This window comes from Theropithecus gelada, chromosome 6 (genome assembly GCF_003255815.1).
Source record: "Theropithecus gelada isolate Dixy chromosome 6, Tgel_1.0, whole genome shotgun sequence".
NCBI lineage: Eukaryota > Metazoa > Chordata > Mammalia > Primates > Cercopithecidae > Theropithecus > Theropithecus gelada.
The window spans coordinates 147,472,933-147,492,091 of record NC_037673.1 but is presented as its reverse complement, the minus strand read 5'-3'; the positions used below and the strand labels follow the sequence as shown (position 1 = coordinate 147,492,091).

At 50.5% G+C, this 19,159-nt stretch overlaps 1 protein-coding gene across 12 annotated transcripts in view; it reads left to right on the top strand.

The window, feature by feature from the left end:
- The window catches only part of TNIP1 (TNFAIP3 interacting protein 1), a 58,937-nt gene that overhangs the window by 9,633 nt on the left and 30,145 nt on the right, over positions 1 to 19,159 (top strand). For 8 of the 12 annotated variants that reach the window (XM_025387531.1, XM_025387535.1, XM_025387530.1 and 5 more), the window contains exons 2-5: positions 13,600 to 13,771; positions 14,976 to 15,110; positions 16,520 to 16,605; positions 18,365 to 18,445. In XM_025387531.1, the coding sequence (XP_025243316.1) occupies positions 13,636 to 13,771; positions 14,976 to 15,110; positions 16,520 to 16,605; positions 18,365 to 18,445 (438 nt within the window). In that variant the 5' untranslated portion in view covers positions 13,600 to 13,635. The remainder of the gene's footprint in view (positions 1 to 13,599; positions 13,772 to 14,975; positions 15,111 to 16,519; positions 16,606 to 18,364; positions 18,446 to 19,159) is intronic. The other 4 variants (XM_025387538.1, XM_025387539.1, XM_025387533.1 and 1 more) reach the window with 3 other exon arrangements.

The window sequence follows — 19,159 nt, the reverse complement described above, 5'->3', positions numbered from 1 at the left end:
GTGACTTCAAGGTCGGACCCTAAAAAAATGACGAAGTGCAGAGTGGAACCTGGGTCTGTTCTGGGACTTAGTAGACTAGTCAGAATATCTGGAATCGGCCTCTCCTAGGTTGAGAGAATTGACAAGTTGGCCTGGGAAATGCCCTAGAAGATTTTGATACCAGACACAGAAATACTGATTTTTCTCCTTAGCAGCGTGGGGAAATGGTCAGAGCAGTTGGTACACAAACTTGAGCATGCATCAGAATCCTGGGGGTGAAGGTGGAGGGTGGTTGTTAAACACAGATTGCTGGGCTGCAACTCCAGAGCATCTGATCCAGTGGATGGTGGCGGTGCCAGTGCCGCTGGTCCGGGCTGCTCCTTGAGCACCCCTGGTGAAGAGCACATGATTCAGTACTTGGCAGACCTGGGTAGCTGTGTCTGTCACTCTGGGCCTCTGCATCCTCACCTGTCAGCTCTGTATGACATCAGTGCTACCTCCTAGAGTGGTGGCAATTAATGGGACAGTATGTGGCAAGCACTCAGCACGGGCCAACAGTGTGGTAAGCGCTCAGTAAATGGTCGTTGCTATTATCGTTAATGATGCTAATCATGAACAGGATTCCAGTAGGAGATGATGAGACTGGTTTGATGTTCTGTGCTCTGGATAACTTGCTGCTAAGGTTTGAATGTGTCCCCCAAAAGTTCATGTGTTGGAAACATAATCCCTATGCTTCATGAATGGATTGTCAGCTCTGCCCTCATAAATAGATTACTGTCACTATCACGGGGTGGGGGGAGGGGGAGGTTAGTTATAAAAGGGGCCAGTTTGGTCAGTACTCTCTCTGTTTCAATCACTGATTTTCTTCTTTTGTCTTCCACCTTGGCATGACCCTTGCCAGATGGTGGTGTCATGCACTTGGATTTCTCATCATCCAGAACCGTGAGCCAAATAAACTCGTTCTTTATAAATTACCAGTCTGTGATATTCAACAGAATAGTAGCAGAAAGCAGACTAAGACACTTGCTTTCAACCCTCTGCCACCTGTGGACCATGCCGTGTCCCCTCTGGATGAGTTGTCTTTGGCTTTGTCTCAAGCATCCATCCCTGTTTGGAGTGGTAGAAACTCAGATGGGGGTGGGGCTTTGAAGACACCTGGCCTGAATTCCCTCAACAGCCCTGGTGCCCCTCTGCGTGGCCCTGACTCCTGGGATCAGGGCACTCTCCACCTTGTAGGCAGCCCCTTCCGGTGCTGTTCCAGACTTCTTGCTTTTGTGGGCCCACATCAGCGCGGGTTCTTCCTTTCTCACCTCCATCATTCTCCCTCATTGCTTACCTGACCACTGTGAGGGAGGGAGAGAGGCTGAGCAGTAGCATGGTGTGGTAAGAGAGTGCACAGTGGCCACCAGAGGACAGGGTATGCATCTCTTCTGTGCTACTGCTGTCCCATGCAGCTGTGGGCATGTCTGTTCCCCTTTGTCGGCTTTGGTTTCCCAGCTGCAGAATGAAAACGTTTCACTGTCTGGCATCTCAGGGCATTCTCCTCCAAGTCTTAAAACCTCTGTAACAACCAACAACCAATGATTGGGTCACCCTCTCTTTGGCTCTGGCAGCTCCTGGTTTCCCCCTGGGCCAGGCCTTGCCATGCCTGCCCTCCTAGATTCTTGCTGCTATGTCCCCACATGCCCGCAGTGCCTGCCCCTCCTATCCCTGGCCATCTGTAGGGAGGGTATCCGGGCATCCTCCAGAGAGTTGCCACAGGAAGGCACAGGGTAGCCGCGTCCCCTTGTTCTGTGCTCTGGAAAGACCTTGGCAGCCACCATGACTGTTGTGGGAAGTTCTTGATGATTTTCCCATGACTGGCCCAGGACAGTCACTCTTCAGATTGGAACGGATGACTGGCGAGCAGCAGCTGGCTCTTTGTCTGAGGGCTGCTCTGTGCAGAGCTGAACTCTTCTCTCCCAAGGACCTCACCCTGAGGCTGTTCTTTGAGAGGCAGGAGCTCTGTGTCCTTGAGCACCTACGCAGTGGACAAACCGGGCAGCCCAGGCAGGGGTATGTGTGGGGGGGAAGTGGGTGTAGGTGTGTGGGTACTGTGGGAGTTGTGTCACCAAGGAGTCACGCTGAGAGGCCAGGGCAGGTATGGGACTGCCCTATGAGTCAAGGGCCTTTGGCTCGGTCTCCACCTACTCGGCAGAGCACTGGCCAGGCCCTCTGTTGGCCTTCAGGCCGCTCATCCCCTGCCTTCATTACAGTCAGCTTCAGCAGCAGTCTCAGGAGCCTTGGTCCCTCTCCACCCATTTCTGTCTCTGCAGGTGCAACTCCTGCCTGATCCAGTCCCCAGGAAACTGGCAACATAGACTTTTAGAAAATATTGTCCTAAGCACATTAACACAGGAACAGAAAACCAAATGCTGCATTTTCTCACTTATAAGTGGAACTAAATACAGGCACTCATGGACATAAAGATGGCAACAGTAGACACTGGGGACTACTAGAGTGGGGAGGGAGTGAGGCAGGGTTGAAAAACTGTTGGGAACTGTTTTCAGTACCCAGGTGATGGGATCATCCCTGCCCTAATCACGCAGGTAGCAAACCTGCACATGTACCCCCTGAATCTAAAATAAAAGTTGGCCGGGCGCGGTGGCTCAAGCCTGTAATCCCAGCACTTTGGGAGGCCGAGACGGGCGGATCACGAGGTCAGGAGATCGAGACCATCCTGGCTAACACGGTGAAACCCCGTCTCTACTAAAAAATACAAAAAAACTAGCTGGGCGAGGTGGCGGGCACCTGTAGTCCCAGCTACTCGGGAGGCTGAGGCAGGAGAATGACGTGAACCCGGGAGGCAGAGCTTGCAGTGAGCTGAGATCCGGCCACTGCACTCCAGCCTGGGCGACAGAGCAAGACTCCATCTCAAAAAAAAAAAAAAAAACAAAAAAAAACAAAAAAAAAAAACCTAAAATAAAAGTTGAAGCAGAAAAAAAGCAAAAAATACAGTAAAAAGAAAAGAGAAAAAATGAAGGAGTCTGTCAGATATAGAGGGTAACATGCAGGCACCCGCACGCTCACTCATCTGGTTTAAGAAATAACACATTTTCCAATCACCTCGAATTTCTCCTTCATCAGCCACCAACAAGAAACAAGTGTTCTGAATTTAGTGGCTTTTTTTTTCTTGCATTTCTTTAAAGTTTTTTTTTTTTTTTAAATAAATGTGTGCATCCCTAAATAATACATAGGTTTTTTTATATTTGAAAACGTTATTTAGGCTGAGCGCTGTGGCTCATGCCTGTAATCCTGGCACTTTGGGAGGCAGAGCAGGCAGGTGGATCTCTTGACCCCAGAGTTTGAGACCAGCCTGGGAAACATGGCGAAATCCCATCTCTGCAAAGAATACAAAAATTAGCTGGGTGTGGTGACGCATGCCTGTAGTTCCAGCTACTTGAGAAGGAAGGTGGGAGGATGACTTGAGCCGGGAGGTTTAAGTTGCACTGAACTGAGATCATGCCACTGCATTCCAGCCTGGGCGACAGAGCGAGACCCAGATTATTCCATTCGTATCTCCAGCTGTGGCTCATCTTTTTTCACTGCTGTATAGTATTCCCTGATAGGAAATTGCCACAGTATATTTATTCATTTTCCTCTTCATTTTAGGTAGCTTTCAGCTTTTTGTTGTTAACACAAGGCATCTTTGGCTTTTATCTGAGTACCTCAGCCCCTCTGCAGCCTTTTCCTTTCTAGCTCCTTGACAGCCATTATTGCTCCTGTCTGGGTAGCATTTTAAGGTTTACAGAGAACTCTATGGTTCCTACTTGGTCCTCACAACATTTCCATAGGGAGAAACAAGGAAAGTGAGGCCTGCCCAGGGTCATTCGGGAAGGGATCATAGCCGGGATTTGAATCTGTGAAACCCTCTTTCCACCATATTTTGTGTAAGGGGAATCCCCAAAATTGGCATCTTACCTCTTGGAGGCAGGGGCGTTACAGGGTTAAACTCTGGTTTCAAGCTATCCTCCTGCCTCTGTCTCTGGAGTAGCTGGGACTACAGGCATGCACCACTGCACCCAGCTCACTTAAATTTTTTTTAAAAAATATTTTAAAGTTTCCCTTTAAAAAAAATTACCAAATAACACATGATTATTGGGGAAAAACCCCCCAAAACTCAAGCAGTGCAAAAGATATAAAGTAAAAAAGTGACAGTTGTCTTCTCTCTCCTTCCTTTCCCCTTCCTCTGTCCCCACTGTGTTTAAAAATTAATTTTATAATTGTATGAGAACAGGACTAGTTTTCCCATGTAAAGAGTTAAAATAGCATAGGTAAAGCAAAAGTTTCTTTTGGTTTTAGTTCCTTACCCAGGTCCTTCTGTAGAGCAGTGTACTAGTAGCAGTTTGGTATGTATCCTTTGAGACTTTTTTCTTTTCTTCTTTTCTTTCTTTCTTTTTGTTTTTTAAGAGACAGAGTATCACTCAGGCTGGAGTTCAGTGGCATGATCATAGCTCACTGTAGCCTGAACTCCTGGGCTTAAGTGATCCTCCCACCTCAGCTTTCCAAGTAGCTGGGACTCCAGGCATGGGCTACCATGCTCCACTAATGTAAAAAAAAATTTTTAATAGAGTCCAGATCTTGCTTTTTGCCCAGGCTGGTCTTGAACTCCTGGCCTCAGGCAATCCTCCCACCTTGTCCTCCCAAAGCACTGGGCTTCCAGGCCTTTTTCTATGCACATTTAAGATTCCGTACACATACATACACACACACACACACACACACACACACACACACACACACACAGTTATGTGTTTTTGAAAAAAATAGCGTCCTGTTACACATATAAATCTGCACTTTGGTTTGTATTTTATGGGCATTTTCCTGTATCACTGCCAAGCAATCTACCCTGTTCTTTTTGATGGCTGTATAGTATTCCACGAAATGAATGGTAGTTTGTTTAACCAGTCCCTTCTTGATGGACATTCAAGAATAGCAAAAATGTCTATTACAAAGCATGTGGCAGTGCACATTTTTGTCCAGCTTCTGTGTGTACTGATGCAAAGATCTCTGGATTCCTACATAGGGCATTACTGAATCAATCAGACTTCTGCCCTGTTAGGTAAGTCACACCTCCTCAAGCACACTTTTTTTTTTTTTGAGATGGAGTCTCACTCTGTCTTCCAGGCTGGAGTGCTGTGGCATGATCTCGGCTTACTGCAATCTCTGCTTCCCGAGTTCAAGCAATTCTTCTACCTCAGCCTCCCCAGTAGCTGGGACTACAGGAGTGTGCCACCACACCTGGCTAATTTTTGTATTTTTAGTAGAGACTGGGTTTCGCCACGTTGACCAGGCTGGTCTCGAACCCCTGACCTCAGGTGATCCGCCTGCCTCAGCCTCCCAAAGTGTGGGATTACAGGCATGAACCACCGCACCCAGCCCTCAAGCACACTTTGCTACACGAGAACTTTGTTCTCACCAGTTAGGCATACATGCAGGTTGTTGTCATTGAGAAAGGACATTCTTCAGTGGGTGACTCAGCTGTAAGAAAAGCAAATGTATACTCAGGCTACCTCAGTAGGAATATACTACCTAAAAGGGTGGAGGTGAAAGTCACTCTGCATTTGGTCAGGCAAGCCATGCCCGGAGTGTTGGGTCCAGTGCTAGAACCAGCTAGAGATAGTGTGGGGTAGAGGGTTGGTGGGGGGCTGGAGAGGGGGCAGCCCCTATGTGGAACAGTACAGGGGAAAGGGCTGATCAACCTCAAGAGAAGGCTGCAGGTTCCAAATGTCTTCAGGGCTGTCCTGCTGAAGATGGGCATCTTGTTCTTTATTCCAGGGGACCACAGAGGGGAGAGAAGGGCCAGTAGAAACAGAACTGGGAGCAGCCTAACTATAGCCAGTGCTGGCTGCCCCAGGAGTTGTTTTGGCGAGGAAGTTGGTGAGATCTGGATTGCTAAAGTTGGCCAGCTGGAGTCCCTGGGCTCCTCAGAGGACTGGGTAAGCACAGGATGGAATGTCCTCTGAGCTCCCTTCCAGCCTGAGATTCTAAACCCTGTTGACTGCAGGTGATGAGGGGCAGATTGCCACCTGGTTGCATATAAAGCTAGAGACATATAAAGGCAGGGGCTAGGAACTCGGGGCATGTTCTGGAGAACTGGAAAGCAGGTCTGGTTTCCTACCTCTGAGCGTCAGCCTGTCGCCTCTCCAGGCAGTGCAGAGCAGTGGAAAGGGCACTGGTTTTGGAATCTGACAGATTGAGGCTGCATTATTTGTTCTACCACTAACCAGCTGTGTATTCTCAGGCAAATGACTTAACTTCTCTGAGTCTGCTTCCTCATCCATGTACTGCCTCTGTTGGTTTCCTTGCTGGAAAGTGTGGATGATAATTTCCACCTCTGTGTGGCAAGAAGAAAATGAGGTCATGTGCATAATGGTGCAGCCCAGTGCCTGGCATAGGGTAGCACCTAACGAATGTCACCCTCTCTCTGGCTTAGTTAGGTGCTCTCCAGTCCTCTTTTGCAGTGTGAATTCTGGCTCAGGTGTTCAGCAGGTGGTGTGTAACCTGGGCCTCGGAGGCTGAGTGGAGACAGTGGGGCCTCCTTTGTGGGTGACTCAGGGGAGGGGAGAATGAAGGACATGGGAAGATATGTGCCATGTTGAGGAACACAGAGCAGGCTTGGCCGGAGCCTGGTACAAGTTAGGCAGGAGGGGAGGACCTGGCACAGGGCTGTGAATGTCAGCTGAGGGTCTCTGACTGCACTCGGGGAGGGGACAGCACCCATGAAAGCTCTTACAGGAGGACCGCTGGGTTAGGGAAATCCACCTGGGCCTTAGAAGGGATTGGAGCTGGGAACTGGAGCCGTCTTAAGGTTAAAAGGTTAAAGAAAGTAGTGCTAATAAATTTCAGATCCTGAAATGTTACAATTAGAAGGGGCCTTAAAGATTGTCCGTGCAACCCCCCATGTTATTACTATTTTTGCAGCTCCCTCTTTTTAGGTAACTGAGGCCTAGTGAGGGTTAAGATGTTTACCCTAGTGTACCTTGGCTGGATCCCACAGTTCTGGAGCCCCAGCTGTTTATATGAGACTCTGTGCCTGCAGCCTCATTATTGCTCAGTTGATTGCAAGGACGGAGGAGTTAAGTCTGGGCTCCTTATTGGTGAGGATGCCAGGGTGGAGTCCTTGAATACACACTGTCTCAAGTAGGTGCTGTGTCCTCACTGATGTGTGAATCTGACAGCCATCAGGAGAGCACAGCCTGGTCCTTTTCTCTTTTAAATTAAAGACCGTATTTTTTATCGAGCAGTTTTGGTTCACAGCAAAATTGAGAAGAAGTTACAGAGATTTTCCATATACTGTGCCCCGCCCCCCACCCCCAACATGCATAGCTTCCCCCATTATCAATATCCTCTACCAGAGTGGTAGATTTGTTACAGCTGATGAATCTACATGGACACCACTGTCACCTGGAGTCCATGGTTTACATCCGGGTTCCCTCTTGGTGGTGCATGTTCTGTGGGTTTGGGCAAATGTGGAATGGCAGGTGTCCACCATTACAGTATTGAACAGAGTGGTTTCACTGCCCGAAAAATCCAACCTGGCCTTTGATGGATGGGCCTGAGGCTGCAGTCTCCCCAGCCTGGAAATTGGTGGGGGAGGACTGGAGGTCATCATAACACAAATATGTGGACAGTTTTTTGTCTATGTGTGCAATGTGATATCATGGCGTCTCACTTCCTTTCATCCTTGGGTGGAATTGCAGGATATTGCCGTTTACAACAGAGGAAATGAGGCTCAGATTCCCAGTCGTTGGTGAGTGTGGCATCGTGGTTCAAGGGCATCTTATAGCTACATCTTCACTAGCTGTGGTGTGCCCGGGCACCCTGCTGAACCACAGTTAAATGGTGATTTGAGATCACTAGAGAATAAGTGGAGGCCAGAACCTAGCTTACTGAGCTGAACGAAGAGCCTAAAATCCCCTGTTAAAGGAGGGAACATATGGGAAAAGCCTTGGCCCTTAGATCAGCTGGGCACGGTTGTGGGGTTGCCTCAGCCTTTTGTTAAGCATCTGCTGTGTGCCAAGTACTGAGCTAGTTACTGTATATGCTTATTATTTTGGAAATCTTATTATAAAACAAGGATGTGTTTCTTGTTAAATCAGATAATCAGGAAGTATTGCATAAAGTAGAAAGTGAGAATTCCCTTCCAACTATACACATTGTTTCATTTGATTTCTTTGATCTTCTATCAGGTAGGTTCTATTATTACTCCTGTTTTACAGATGAGGCAACTGAGGCTCAGGAAAGGTGAGTGGCTGGTCCAGGGTCTCACAGCCCACAGGGTGTACGGAGCTGAGGCTAGTACAGGTGAGGCCCCCTCTCAGGCCTCGTGTTTGCAAGGTTGGCCTTGAGCACGTTCCCTGTGTGGACCTTTCTTCCTGCCTCCAGGGCAGCGATGTTTCCATGGTGCTGGCTCTCTCTCTTTCTGCAGCTTGCTGCTAGCTCCTGAGGCTTGGGTCTTCTTGATCCTGAGGCCAGCTTTAGCCATCACCCGGGTTCTCTGTGGCGCATGCTCCTCCCCTTGCATGTGAGGGAATGAGCCCCTGGTTCCATACACAGTGGAGTAGACCCTAGGACAGACCTCTCTGACATTCTGTTCTGTGCCGTCTTTCCTGGAGACCCTTCCCTATGCCCCCTCTGCCAGCCCACCTGCCAGCGTCCCTGGCAGCCTTTGCCTCTGCTGGGGAGGTAGATGTTGGCCTGCATGACCTTCCACCTCCCTCTACCAGAGATTTGCTTCCACTTTTCCCTCTGGGCCAGGGAGGGCATCGCCTGCTCCAGGGTTGCAGGGATAGCTGACCCCAGGATGCTGCCAGTGACCAGAGGCATTCAATTGGGCTGATTAAGTCCCCAAGCTGGACTTCAGTTTCCTTATCCATCATGCAGGTATCAGCCCTGCCTTCTTCCCAGGGCTCTTGCGATAATCAGATGGAAAAACAATGCTTGGGACACGATGAAGTATTTTGCAAATGTTAGTGGCTATGCAAGTGAATATCATTTGGGGGGTCTGGGGCCACCCCACTACGCAGCCACCAGAACATGGCTAATGGCAAGATAATCTGACAGACCAAAGCATTTCAGTGCAAAAGCTGGAATGTAAATTTAATTCTGAATGTAGTCTCTATCACACTCCTCTCTTTCTGGGGTAGGGCTGAGAGTTGAGTCCTGGAGACTACTGCCTCCCTGCCACCCACAAGTGCTTGCCTGCTAGTGGGTGGCTCCTTCGGTTTCAGCAGCATCACTTCCATCTTCACGCTCTGTGGTCGTTGCCTGACCTGCAGTCTGTCTGGGCCCCTTTCTGCCCCCAAACTGGGCCTTTCTGGTTCCGGTGGGCAGCCCCAGGGCCCCTCTGGGGCGGGCTGTGGAGGCCCCCCTGGCTGAGGTCTTGTTTTGGAAGAAAGTCTGCGCTGGCTGCTTCTATACCACCAGCTGTTTCTGGTTTGGGCAAGGGGGGCTGGAGTCCCACTGCTGGTGGAGCACCTGCTGGTTTGTAGTTTGTGGAACCAGGCCAGGTGGATAGAGACTCCGCGAGAAGATGTGGCGGGGGCCTGTGGTGTGTCATTGGATTGCTGGGCAGGAAGGGAAATGGAGGATGGGCTGTGGGCACCCTGGAGGGAGAGCAGGGATCTTCTGGTCCCAGCTCCATCCTGACTCCTTTGTGACCTTGGCCTTCCCTGCTCAGGGCCTTGCCTTGCTGCACTGCCTGTGCCATGAGTGAGAATCAGATGAGCTCATGCCCAGGGACTCGTGGGCTCTGAACTCCAGATACTGCTGTATGGAGGGGAGTGGTCAGTGGTTCCTTTTCGCCTTTGAAAACACACTCGTGGTTTGAGGACAGCAGGGGGGAGCACATGCCATCATCATGTTCTAATGCAGCCCCTCATCCACTGAGTGTTTCTGGGCGCATTTCTCTCCACCTGATAATGCAGGATTCGCCTCATTGCCCTTGGAGAGTCCCCTCCAGCTGTGTCATCCTGAGAATGAGTCCTCTCTCTAGAAGTTATAAAAACCTCACTGATCAGAGGGAGAGTTCCTGTCTGCCCAGTGGTCATCCAGGGACTGCCGCTGACCATCCGGGCATGAAGTCAGCAGGACCTGGAAATTCCCTGTTTCCCTCTTTGTCTTTCTTTCCTCCAGAAGTCCAGGCCCTCCGGGGGCGGCTCCTCTGATCTCCAGAGAGGGTTTTCCCACAATAGGATATTTCTCCTGCGTGTCCTCTGCCTGCTGCCTTTCTTTCTCCCCAAGCTCTGCCCCCTGAGGCTAAAGTAGGGGAGCATAGCTCTGTCTGCCCTCTTTTTGCTTCTCATGAACCCCTTTCCCTGTTGACTCCCCAGTGCCAAGAGAAACTGAGTGTTGCGTGTTTCAGAGGACATGGGGTGGGTTTCAGTTCCCACATCCTGCATTCTGCTTTGTCCCTTGACCTTACATCTGGGCCTCTCTGAGGGAGCATGGCTGGCCCAGCCCCGATTCTAGAAGTGTCTGGGTATCCAAGTGCATCTGGTCAGTGGGTCAGGGTTAGGCTCTGTCTGGGATGCTGGACATGGCCTTGCAGGAGGCGGGCTCAGGGTCAAGGGCTCGTTCCCTTCAGTCTGACTTCTCTGAATTCAAGGTTTGCCGAGGCCCTACTCTGGGCCACTCTGAAGATACCCTGGCACACAGAATGGACTTGCTCTCTGTCCTGATGCAGCCTCTAATCTACAGGACAAGGCAGACACTGAGTAAGAAATTCCCGGCCGGGCGTGGTGGCTCAAGCCTGTAATCCCAGCACTTTGGGAGGCCGAGAGGGGCGGATCACGAGGTCAGGAGATCGAGACCATCCTGGCTGACACGGTGAAACCCCGTCTTTACTAAAACATACAAAAAACTAGCCGGGCGAGGTGGCGGGCGCCTGTAGTCCCAGCTACTCGGGAGGCTGAGGCAGGAGAATGGCATGAACCCGGGAGGCGGAGCTTGCAGTGAGCTGAGATCCGGCCACTGCACTCCAGCCTGGGCGGCAGAGCGAGACTCTGTCTCAAAAAAAAAAAAAAAAAAAGAAATTCCCCACGCCTTCTTGTGGTGTTGACTGTGAGTTCCACGTGGGGTGCATGCATAGTGGTGGACAGGAACTAGGACACTGCTGTCCTTTTCATGCAAGGTGGCTCCAGGCCCCTTCTAGTCCTCTGTTTCACTGTTCTTGAACTCCAAGCAGTTCTCAAGGAAGGTCCACCCTCTTGTGCTCCCGACAGGATATAAAAATGTACAGAGTATGCTCCTGCCTCAGGAAGTTCCCAGCCGGATGGCCAATGCCCGCACCAGTCAGACACATGCTGTACCGGGTGGCAAGGCTCGTGAGGACAGAGGCGAGCAGAGGGGAAGGACCCCTAACATCTGTCAACATTTTTGAGTACTTTACTATGTGCCAGTTACAGTGCTAAGTGCTGCCCCCACACTGTTTCTCAGTTCAGTGGAAACATCTGCGCTTTGTGCTTTGCTGTAGAACATTGACCTTTCAGGTTAAAAACAAGTCGCCCCTTAGCCGGGTGATGACTTGTGATGGGTGTGTGGGTAGCCGTCCTTTGCCTCTCGGGCTCAGCAGGGTGTGGGTGCCTCCCACATGGTGTATTCATCTTGTGTCTGTCAGTCTTTGGGAGCGGGGGTCCTGCTCATCAGAACTTCGTTTTTCTTTCTGGTCTGGCCCAATCCATCCTATGGATGCTCTTGGAAAAGTCCTTATTGGTTCTCATGCTGCAGGGCAAGGGAAACTGCCCAGAGGTGACCTGATAGCGTGGTGCTGCCCTACAAACAGGCTTGAACTCCCTGTCTGCCCCTCTGGCTCTGTATCCTGGCTGTGTGAGTGTGGTGGGGGTTAGAGTCACAGCAGGCAGAGCTGACTTTGCATCTTGGCTCTTATTGCTGGCCGGGTCATCGTGGCTGAGTTACTTAACCTCTCTGAACCTCAACTTCTTCTTTGTAAAATGCAGATAGATTAGTATGCATGTTGGATACTGTGCAGCTCCACCAAGATTGTATATCTGAAGGGTTTAATGCAGTGCCTGGCAAGGAGATGACTCAAGGATGCTGGTGTTGCCATTAATCCATTCTCACTCTGATCTTTCATTTCCATTCCGGGAACAGGGTGGTACGGTCGTAGTCGCCTGGCAGCGCCAAGGACCCGCGGAGCATGGTGTGGACTTGGGAGGGTCTTTGAGGATTCCTGATGAAACAGTTTTTGTCTTGGGGGTGGTGACCTTGGGAGGAAGATGCTGAGCCCCCAAACCCTTCTGAGGTCCCCAGTGGAGGCCTTGGGGGCCCTTTCATGCTGGAGAGCTGTTTGGAGGGCTGCAGGCTGGCTCGGTGTTTCAGCCTTAGGGCCTCTGCCCTTACTGTTCTCTCTGCCAAGAGTGTTCTTCCTTCAGATATCTTCATGGCTAGTTCCCTCACCCCTTTCAGGTCTTTGCTAAAATAGCTCCTTCTCCATGGGGCCTTTCGTGCCAGCTCCATTTAACATGAAATTCCTTGCCTCACCCTTCCCTGCCAAATTTTTGTCCATAGACTTTTTGATCACCTGAAATAATGTGTTCCCCACGACCCTCCTCTGCTTTCACCACTAGACGATAAACTCCATGAAGCAGTTTTGTCTGTTTTGTTTGCTGATAATTCCTCAGCACCCAGACGGGTGCCTAGCACAGAGTCGATGCTCAATAAGTAATTGTTGAATGGATGAGTGGATGGACAGAGAGCTGCTCTGCTAAGTCACGGAGCTAGGATTCTAAAATCACCTTTCCAACTGGTTTCAATGACATAAAGCAGATGAAACTGAACAGATTACTCAAAAAAACCTTGGTGCTCAAATAGACAGTGGTTTGATGAAAAATTCTCTGTTCCTTAGAACTGCAAGGGACAGACCATACATGATATGAGACTCACGGAGGAGGGTGACGGTATATTAAATATTAGTCAGGGTGTTTTTTTCTTTTCTTTTTTTAAAGAAGATGGTACACATATAAATGGAACTTTGGACTGGGTTGACTTGCTTATCCCTTAGGGTACAAGCATTTCACTTTAAAGATTACTGAATTAACTTAAGACTTTCATTTCCCTCCCTCAGAGAGGGGAAGGGACTGCCCACAATCCCATAGTAAATTAATGGCTAGGCCTTTAATTGAGTTAGTGTTTATTGGGCAAAATTCATAGCTAATACTGTGGTAGGCTCTGAGGATGCAATGATGGGTAAAACATATGGGATTCCTGTTCTTCTGGACCTCACAGACAGGACATGAACTCAGATTTGGTTTTTTTTCCCCCAAGTCCAGGTTCTTTCTTGTATCCCACATTGCACCCTACTGTTTATTTGGACTCCTGTTCCAAACAAGTCAACAATGCATTGAGGCTGCTAAGAGAAACTAATGCCATTCTAAGGTTGCATTAATAGACGAAAAGTGTCCAGATAAAAGGAGGTGACTGTCCTGCTTTGCTGTAATATGGTCAGACCAGCCTAAAGCGGGGGACTGCCTTCTGGGGCATTGACACAGTAGAGCTTCTCTGCAAAGAATGCCCCCATGGCCTGGCCAGCCTGCTGATATGCTGCTGTTGTCCTTACAGCCAGGCGGGCACCACGGCAGGGGCTGAGCTACCCTCATGGAAGGGAGAGGACCGTACCGGATCTACGACCCTGGGGGCAGCGTGCCCTCAGGAGAGGCATCCACAGCTTTTGAGCGCCTAGTGAAGGAGAATTCCCGGCTGAAGGAAAAAATGCAAGGGATAAAGATGTTAGGTAAAGCAGACCCTGTCCCCTCCCTGCGAGCGCCCCTCCCTGCAGAGTGTGATGCCAGTCCGTCTACCAGCAGCGGAGAATGAAGCTGGCATATGCCTCTGCCTAAGTCATCCCCGTCCCTCCTGGCCCAGCACTGGCTCCTGCCTCACAGTTGTCTCTATGCACCGTGTAGCATGGTGACAGTATTCCCAACCCCGATTCCTCAGCACCCTGAAACCAGGATGACAGGACTCAGGTCCAAGAGGGAGGTGTGGGCTCAGGGAGAGGGGGCTGGAAGGCCCAGTTTGTGGCCATAGAACTAGAATGGCCTCCTCTTTCTGGGGCATGAGAGATGGGGAGAGCCGGCATCACCAGGGCAACTGGGGCACGTGTTCCCAGGTGTTGGAGCAGGGAACAGAGTTTGGCTTGAAGCAAGGAGGTGGTAGATCCCCCAGTTCTCTTCTCCTGGCTCTTGCTCAAGCCGTCCCCACTTTAGAACAACCCCACCTCCCTCCACATGACCGACAGTCCCTGTGCCTCAGCACCCAGTTGCTGTATCCCCTTCTCCTCCAGGCAAGGCTTTCATTGATTTTCCCATCCAGAGGGGGCTCTTTCTTCCACACTCCTGAAACTCTTCCTTTGCCTTGCTGCTCCCTTTTCTAGTCTCAAGTTTTAGAGGGGAGCACGGCTCCCTGATTTTTAAAATGCTTTCTCCTTGCTTGCAGATCCTTGCTTGGGATAGCCGACTGGGGAGGGAGGAGCCAAGTTTCCCCATCTCCGCTTGTAGGAGAAGGCAAATGGAGGCCTAGAGGGCTGGTTGGAATTATCCAAGGTCTCCACCCTGCAGGCAGCCCTTTGCCCTAGAGGCTCAGGCTGTGGGTAGCCCCGGCTGCTATGGTGGTAGGGTGGGGGGCCCCTGGCTGGGTGTGAAGGGAGTGGGGCAGAAAGAGAATGCTGGTGGGGGGGCGGGGCGAGGAGTTTCTCATAGATTCCTTCCGCTCCTGTGTCCCCCGATTGCTGGGCCCTCTTCCTTGCTCTAGCCTGTTTCTTGTGGTGGGCCAGCATGGAGTTTGTCCCATTTGGCCCACAGAACAATGGTAGGAGTGAAGTCCAGGGCCTGGAGCCTCGGAAGCCAGGCAGCAGCAGGGTTAGGGGCCTGGGACAGGGAGAAGCAGCACAGTGAACTGAGTAAATGCTTTTGCTTCCTCTTCCCCAATACCTCTAGGGGAGCTTTTGGAAGAGTCCCAGATGGAAGCGACCAGGCTCCGGCAGAAGGCAGAGGAGCTAGTGAAGGACAATGAGCTGCTCCCACCACCTTCTCCCTCCTTGGGCTCCTTCGACCCCCTGGCTGAACTCACAGGTATAAGAGGAGTCTGGGTACCTCTGACTGTCCCTGAAACTAAACTGCCCAAATCCTTCACAGTGAACTCCCTTCTTATGCCAAAACCCACATTCCCTGGTTTATCCTTAGGTCACAGGCTACCCTTCCATTCGTGTTTTGGCTGCCACATCCCCCCAGAAGGTCAGATTTGGAAGGGACTTCAAAACAATCTTGTTAAAAATAGCCAGTGACTCAGCACTCCTGAGGCCCCAGCAGACATGAGTAATAGATCACAACAGTTGACTGCATTGCAGACCTGTGGCCTGGGGGCTTTATCAACATATTTAGTGAACAAATATTTAATGAGCAGCTACTATGCGCCAGGCATAGCGCTCTAAGCAGTTACTCCCTGTCACTTGGAGCTGGCATATGAGTTGAAAGCTCCCTGGTCATGGCCTGCGCTTCCATTTTACAATTAGGGAAGCTGAGGCCCAGGGAAGAAGCTGGACTTGCCTGTTAGCCTGCTGCAGCGTATTTCAGATGTAAGGTTACGTGTGCTGCCTGTTAAAGGAAAGGGTGACTGTGACTCGGGTTTGAAGTCCCATGTATGGTAGAGGCATTACCATGCATACAGAGTATGCATTACTCTGGCATGTCTCCAAGTCCAGGGCAAGGTCTGGAACCAGGATGGAAATGATCCCCGCCCCAGCTGGACTCAGATGCCTCCTGCTGCAGCTCTACTGCATGGTGTCTGGCCCAGGCCAATGTGACAGCCTTCTATTGGCTGGTGGTTGCATTTGCTGAATGGACAAATGGAGGAAACTGATGGTCTCAGAGTCCACTGTGCTTCAGTCAGTGGGCATTTCCAGCCTCTGCTTGTCTATTTGGCAGTGTTCCTGAGTTCCTGATTGGTGCCAGGTCCACTCCCAGAGTGAGAAGTGAAGCTACCTTCAAGGAGCTCCCTGCAGCAAGAACCGCAGGAAGTCAGGGAGGGAGGTCCAAGGCTCAGTCCTGAGTTTGCAATTGCTGGCTATGTGACTGTGGGCAGGTTGATGACCTTCCCAAGCCTCAGTGTCCTGACCTTTAAAATGGGCACGTGGGGCTTTTATGAGAATGGCTGGGATAATAGATGCATAAAGACTTTTTAAATTGTAAATCATTTTCTTTATCATCGAGGCCTGTCTGGGGCAGCAAGGAGCAGCAGCCAACTTGGGATTTTCCCAGTAAGCCCAGGGAGCGTGGTCTCTCTGCTGAGGCTCTGCTCTGTCACTCCAGGGCAGGCCGTTTTCCCAGACTACCTGGCCCTGATGAGACCACCCCCCATTCTCCCAGACTCAAGTGGGGAATCCTGTCTGAGAACCCTTTTATCAAGGGCTGTCCTTGTGAGGGTGGTACCTGGGCTTTTCCTCTTCCCAATCAGTTCATCTGTGCTCTCTTCATTCCTCCAGGAAAGGACTCAAATGTCACAGCACCTCCCACAGCCCCTGCGTGCCCCAGTGACAAGCCAGCACCAGTCCAGAAGCCTCCATCCAGTGTAAGTTTTATTTGGAGTCATGGGTGGAGGTTGTCTGGATGGACCTCAAGGTCCTACTGACAGATACAAGAACATAAAGAAAGAGGGTCGAGGTCAAGAAACTGTGTTCCGACTCACTGGGTGATATTGGGCAAGTCCATCGCAAGCCCTCTGGGGCCTCATCCTCCCCATTTTGAAAGGAAGGTCATAGTTAAAACTTACCAGGAAGACCCTGATATGTACAAGGAATTCTTCTCACTTACTAAGTTGTATACTGTTAAGTATCACTGAGTGTGCACAGTGCTAGGAAAACAGACAGATGTGACATGGAGCTCACATTCTCAAAGAGGGCTCAGAAACTATCTTCTACAGGCTGGGCACAGTGGCTCATGCCTATAATCCCAGGATTTGGGGAGGCTGGGGCAGGAGGATTGCTTGAACCCAGGAGTTTGAGACCAGCCTGGGCAGGATAGAGAGACTCCATCTCTCTAAGAAAAAAAAGTAGTCGAGTGTGGTGGTATGTGCCTGTGGTTCCAGCTACTTGGGAGGCTGACTGAGGCAGAAGGGTCACTTGAGCCCAGGAGGTCAAAGCTGCAGTGAGCCATGTTGATGCCACCACTCCAGCCTCGGTGGCAGAGTGAGACCCTCTCATTAAAAAAAAAAAAAAAAAAAAAGGAAAGAAAGAAAGAAACCATCTACAGATCTGGCTGGAGAAGTTTTGCTTGGTATCCTACAAGGGATTGTATAGTTCAGCATCCTTATCCTACAGGTCAGGTGCAGGGAAAGAAGGACCTGTTTTGAGGTTACGTGGGTAATGGGAAAATGTAGATGGAGGAGAGAGACTTTCTAGGGCAGGGCCAAGAGCCAGAGGTGAGTTCTTGGTGGCCATGAGGGTCAGCCGGAAGCTGAGCACTGACTCCTCTCATCTATCCTGCCCCTGTCTGGGATGAAGGGAGGCTGCAGACCGGTTTTAAGGGGGACATGGAAATCCCGGATCCCAGAGCTAACGGCTGGTTCAGGTGGGCCATTGGCATCTTGGTTGCTTGAATGACCAGTAATTCCACTTGGAATGATGGAAAGATGTGAAAAAATCTGGGATTCCTTGGCCACCCTGGATTTGGTTGAATCCTGAAAGAGTCTCCAAATTTGTTGAATCGTCTCTGGGACTTTTCTCAGATGAGTTCACTCCTCTGGGATCTCCAGGACGGAGTTGGGAAGGCCAGCACAGGGCCGTGCTTGGTGGTGGCCGTAACAGCTGCCATCTGTGTTCTGGGAAACCGATCAGAGACATCTGGGCCTAAGAGACAACTCTGGGGCCGTGGCAGGAATGCTGGATCTGCAGTCTTGGGTTCGGTCCCTGCTTTTGCATTAACCAACTGTATACTGTAGTTTCCTCATCTTTCCAAAGAGGATATAACCTTCTGAGCCACTCCATGGGTCACTGTGAGAAATAATAGGGCTCATGAAAGCATTTAAAAAGTACACGGCCTTAAAAAATGCAATCCTACAGTGCTGCTGGCTCAAGGTCAGCTAATCCCACATCTCCCTTCTACAGAAGAGGATTGGCCGTCGAGGGGATATGACCTCACATTACGTAAAGGGCTATGACAGGCTTGTCGAGAATCCTGCTTTGTGATCTCATGTGAGATGATATGTAACGGTCCCTGTGAACTCAAAGTGGGAAGAGATTCTGTCCCCCTTGCTGCTCTCAGCCGCAGGGCCGCAGAGGAGGGCTGAGCTGTTTTTCTCTCGGGCAGCACCTGACTTCCTTTCTGCACAGGGCACCTCCTCTGAATTTGAAGTGGTCACTCCTGAGGAGCAGAGTTCTCCACCAGAGAGCAGCAGCCATGCCAATGAAACGGTGAGTGGACGGGCTGGCCCCCGGCCTTGACCTGCTGCCCCCTTTCTGTCTTGTCACTTGCTACCATGTGATAGACACAGAACCTGTTCAGATCTCTTAGGTACCCTGGAGTCACTTGGGGATGCACGAGGGGCAGGAGCAGAGGGTGCTTCTCGCTCACATATGCAAATTCCTGGGCTAGTGACTTCCCCGACTTGGGGCACACAGGCACCCGACCGTTGTGAAAGCCTGGGCTCTTCGCCAGCCCTGTTGCCTTCTACCAGGGGGCAGGCACCTCCGCACACTATGACTCAGCCCTTTGGGTCTGTGGGCTTCCAACCCTGGGGGAGAAAGAAGGGTCAGGAAGGCCCGGGGCCCTGTAAGACAGGTGATTTACCCTTTGTGCAGACTCTTGGAGTACACAGTTAGGAGGTTCAGCTTTCCACTTACACGCATGCATGCACACACACGCACACTCTCCCTCTCTCTCTCTTTCTCGTACAGCTCTGGAGCGTCTGCCCAGCATCCTCTTTCCACAGCTTACAATGCTGGCTGCCTTTATCCTAACTATATCCCTTCTGTTCTCTCTTAAAATGACAGACTTATTGAAGGACCATTGTGAAAAGTCTGGAAGATTCTTTAAACGTCCTAAATTCCTACCTTCTCCCTTCTCCCTTCCTTCCCACTTTTAAGTTTTTTCTTTCTTTCTTTCTTTTTTTTTTTTTTTTTTTTTTT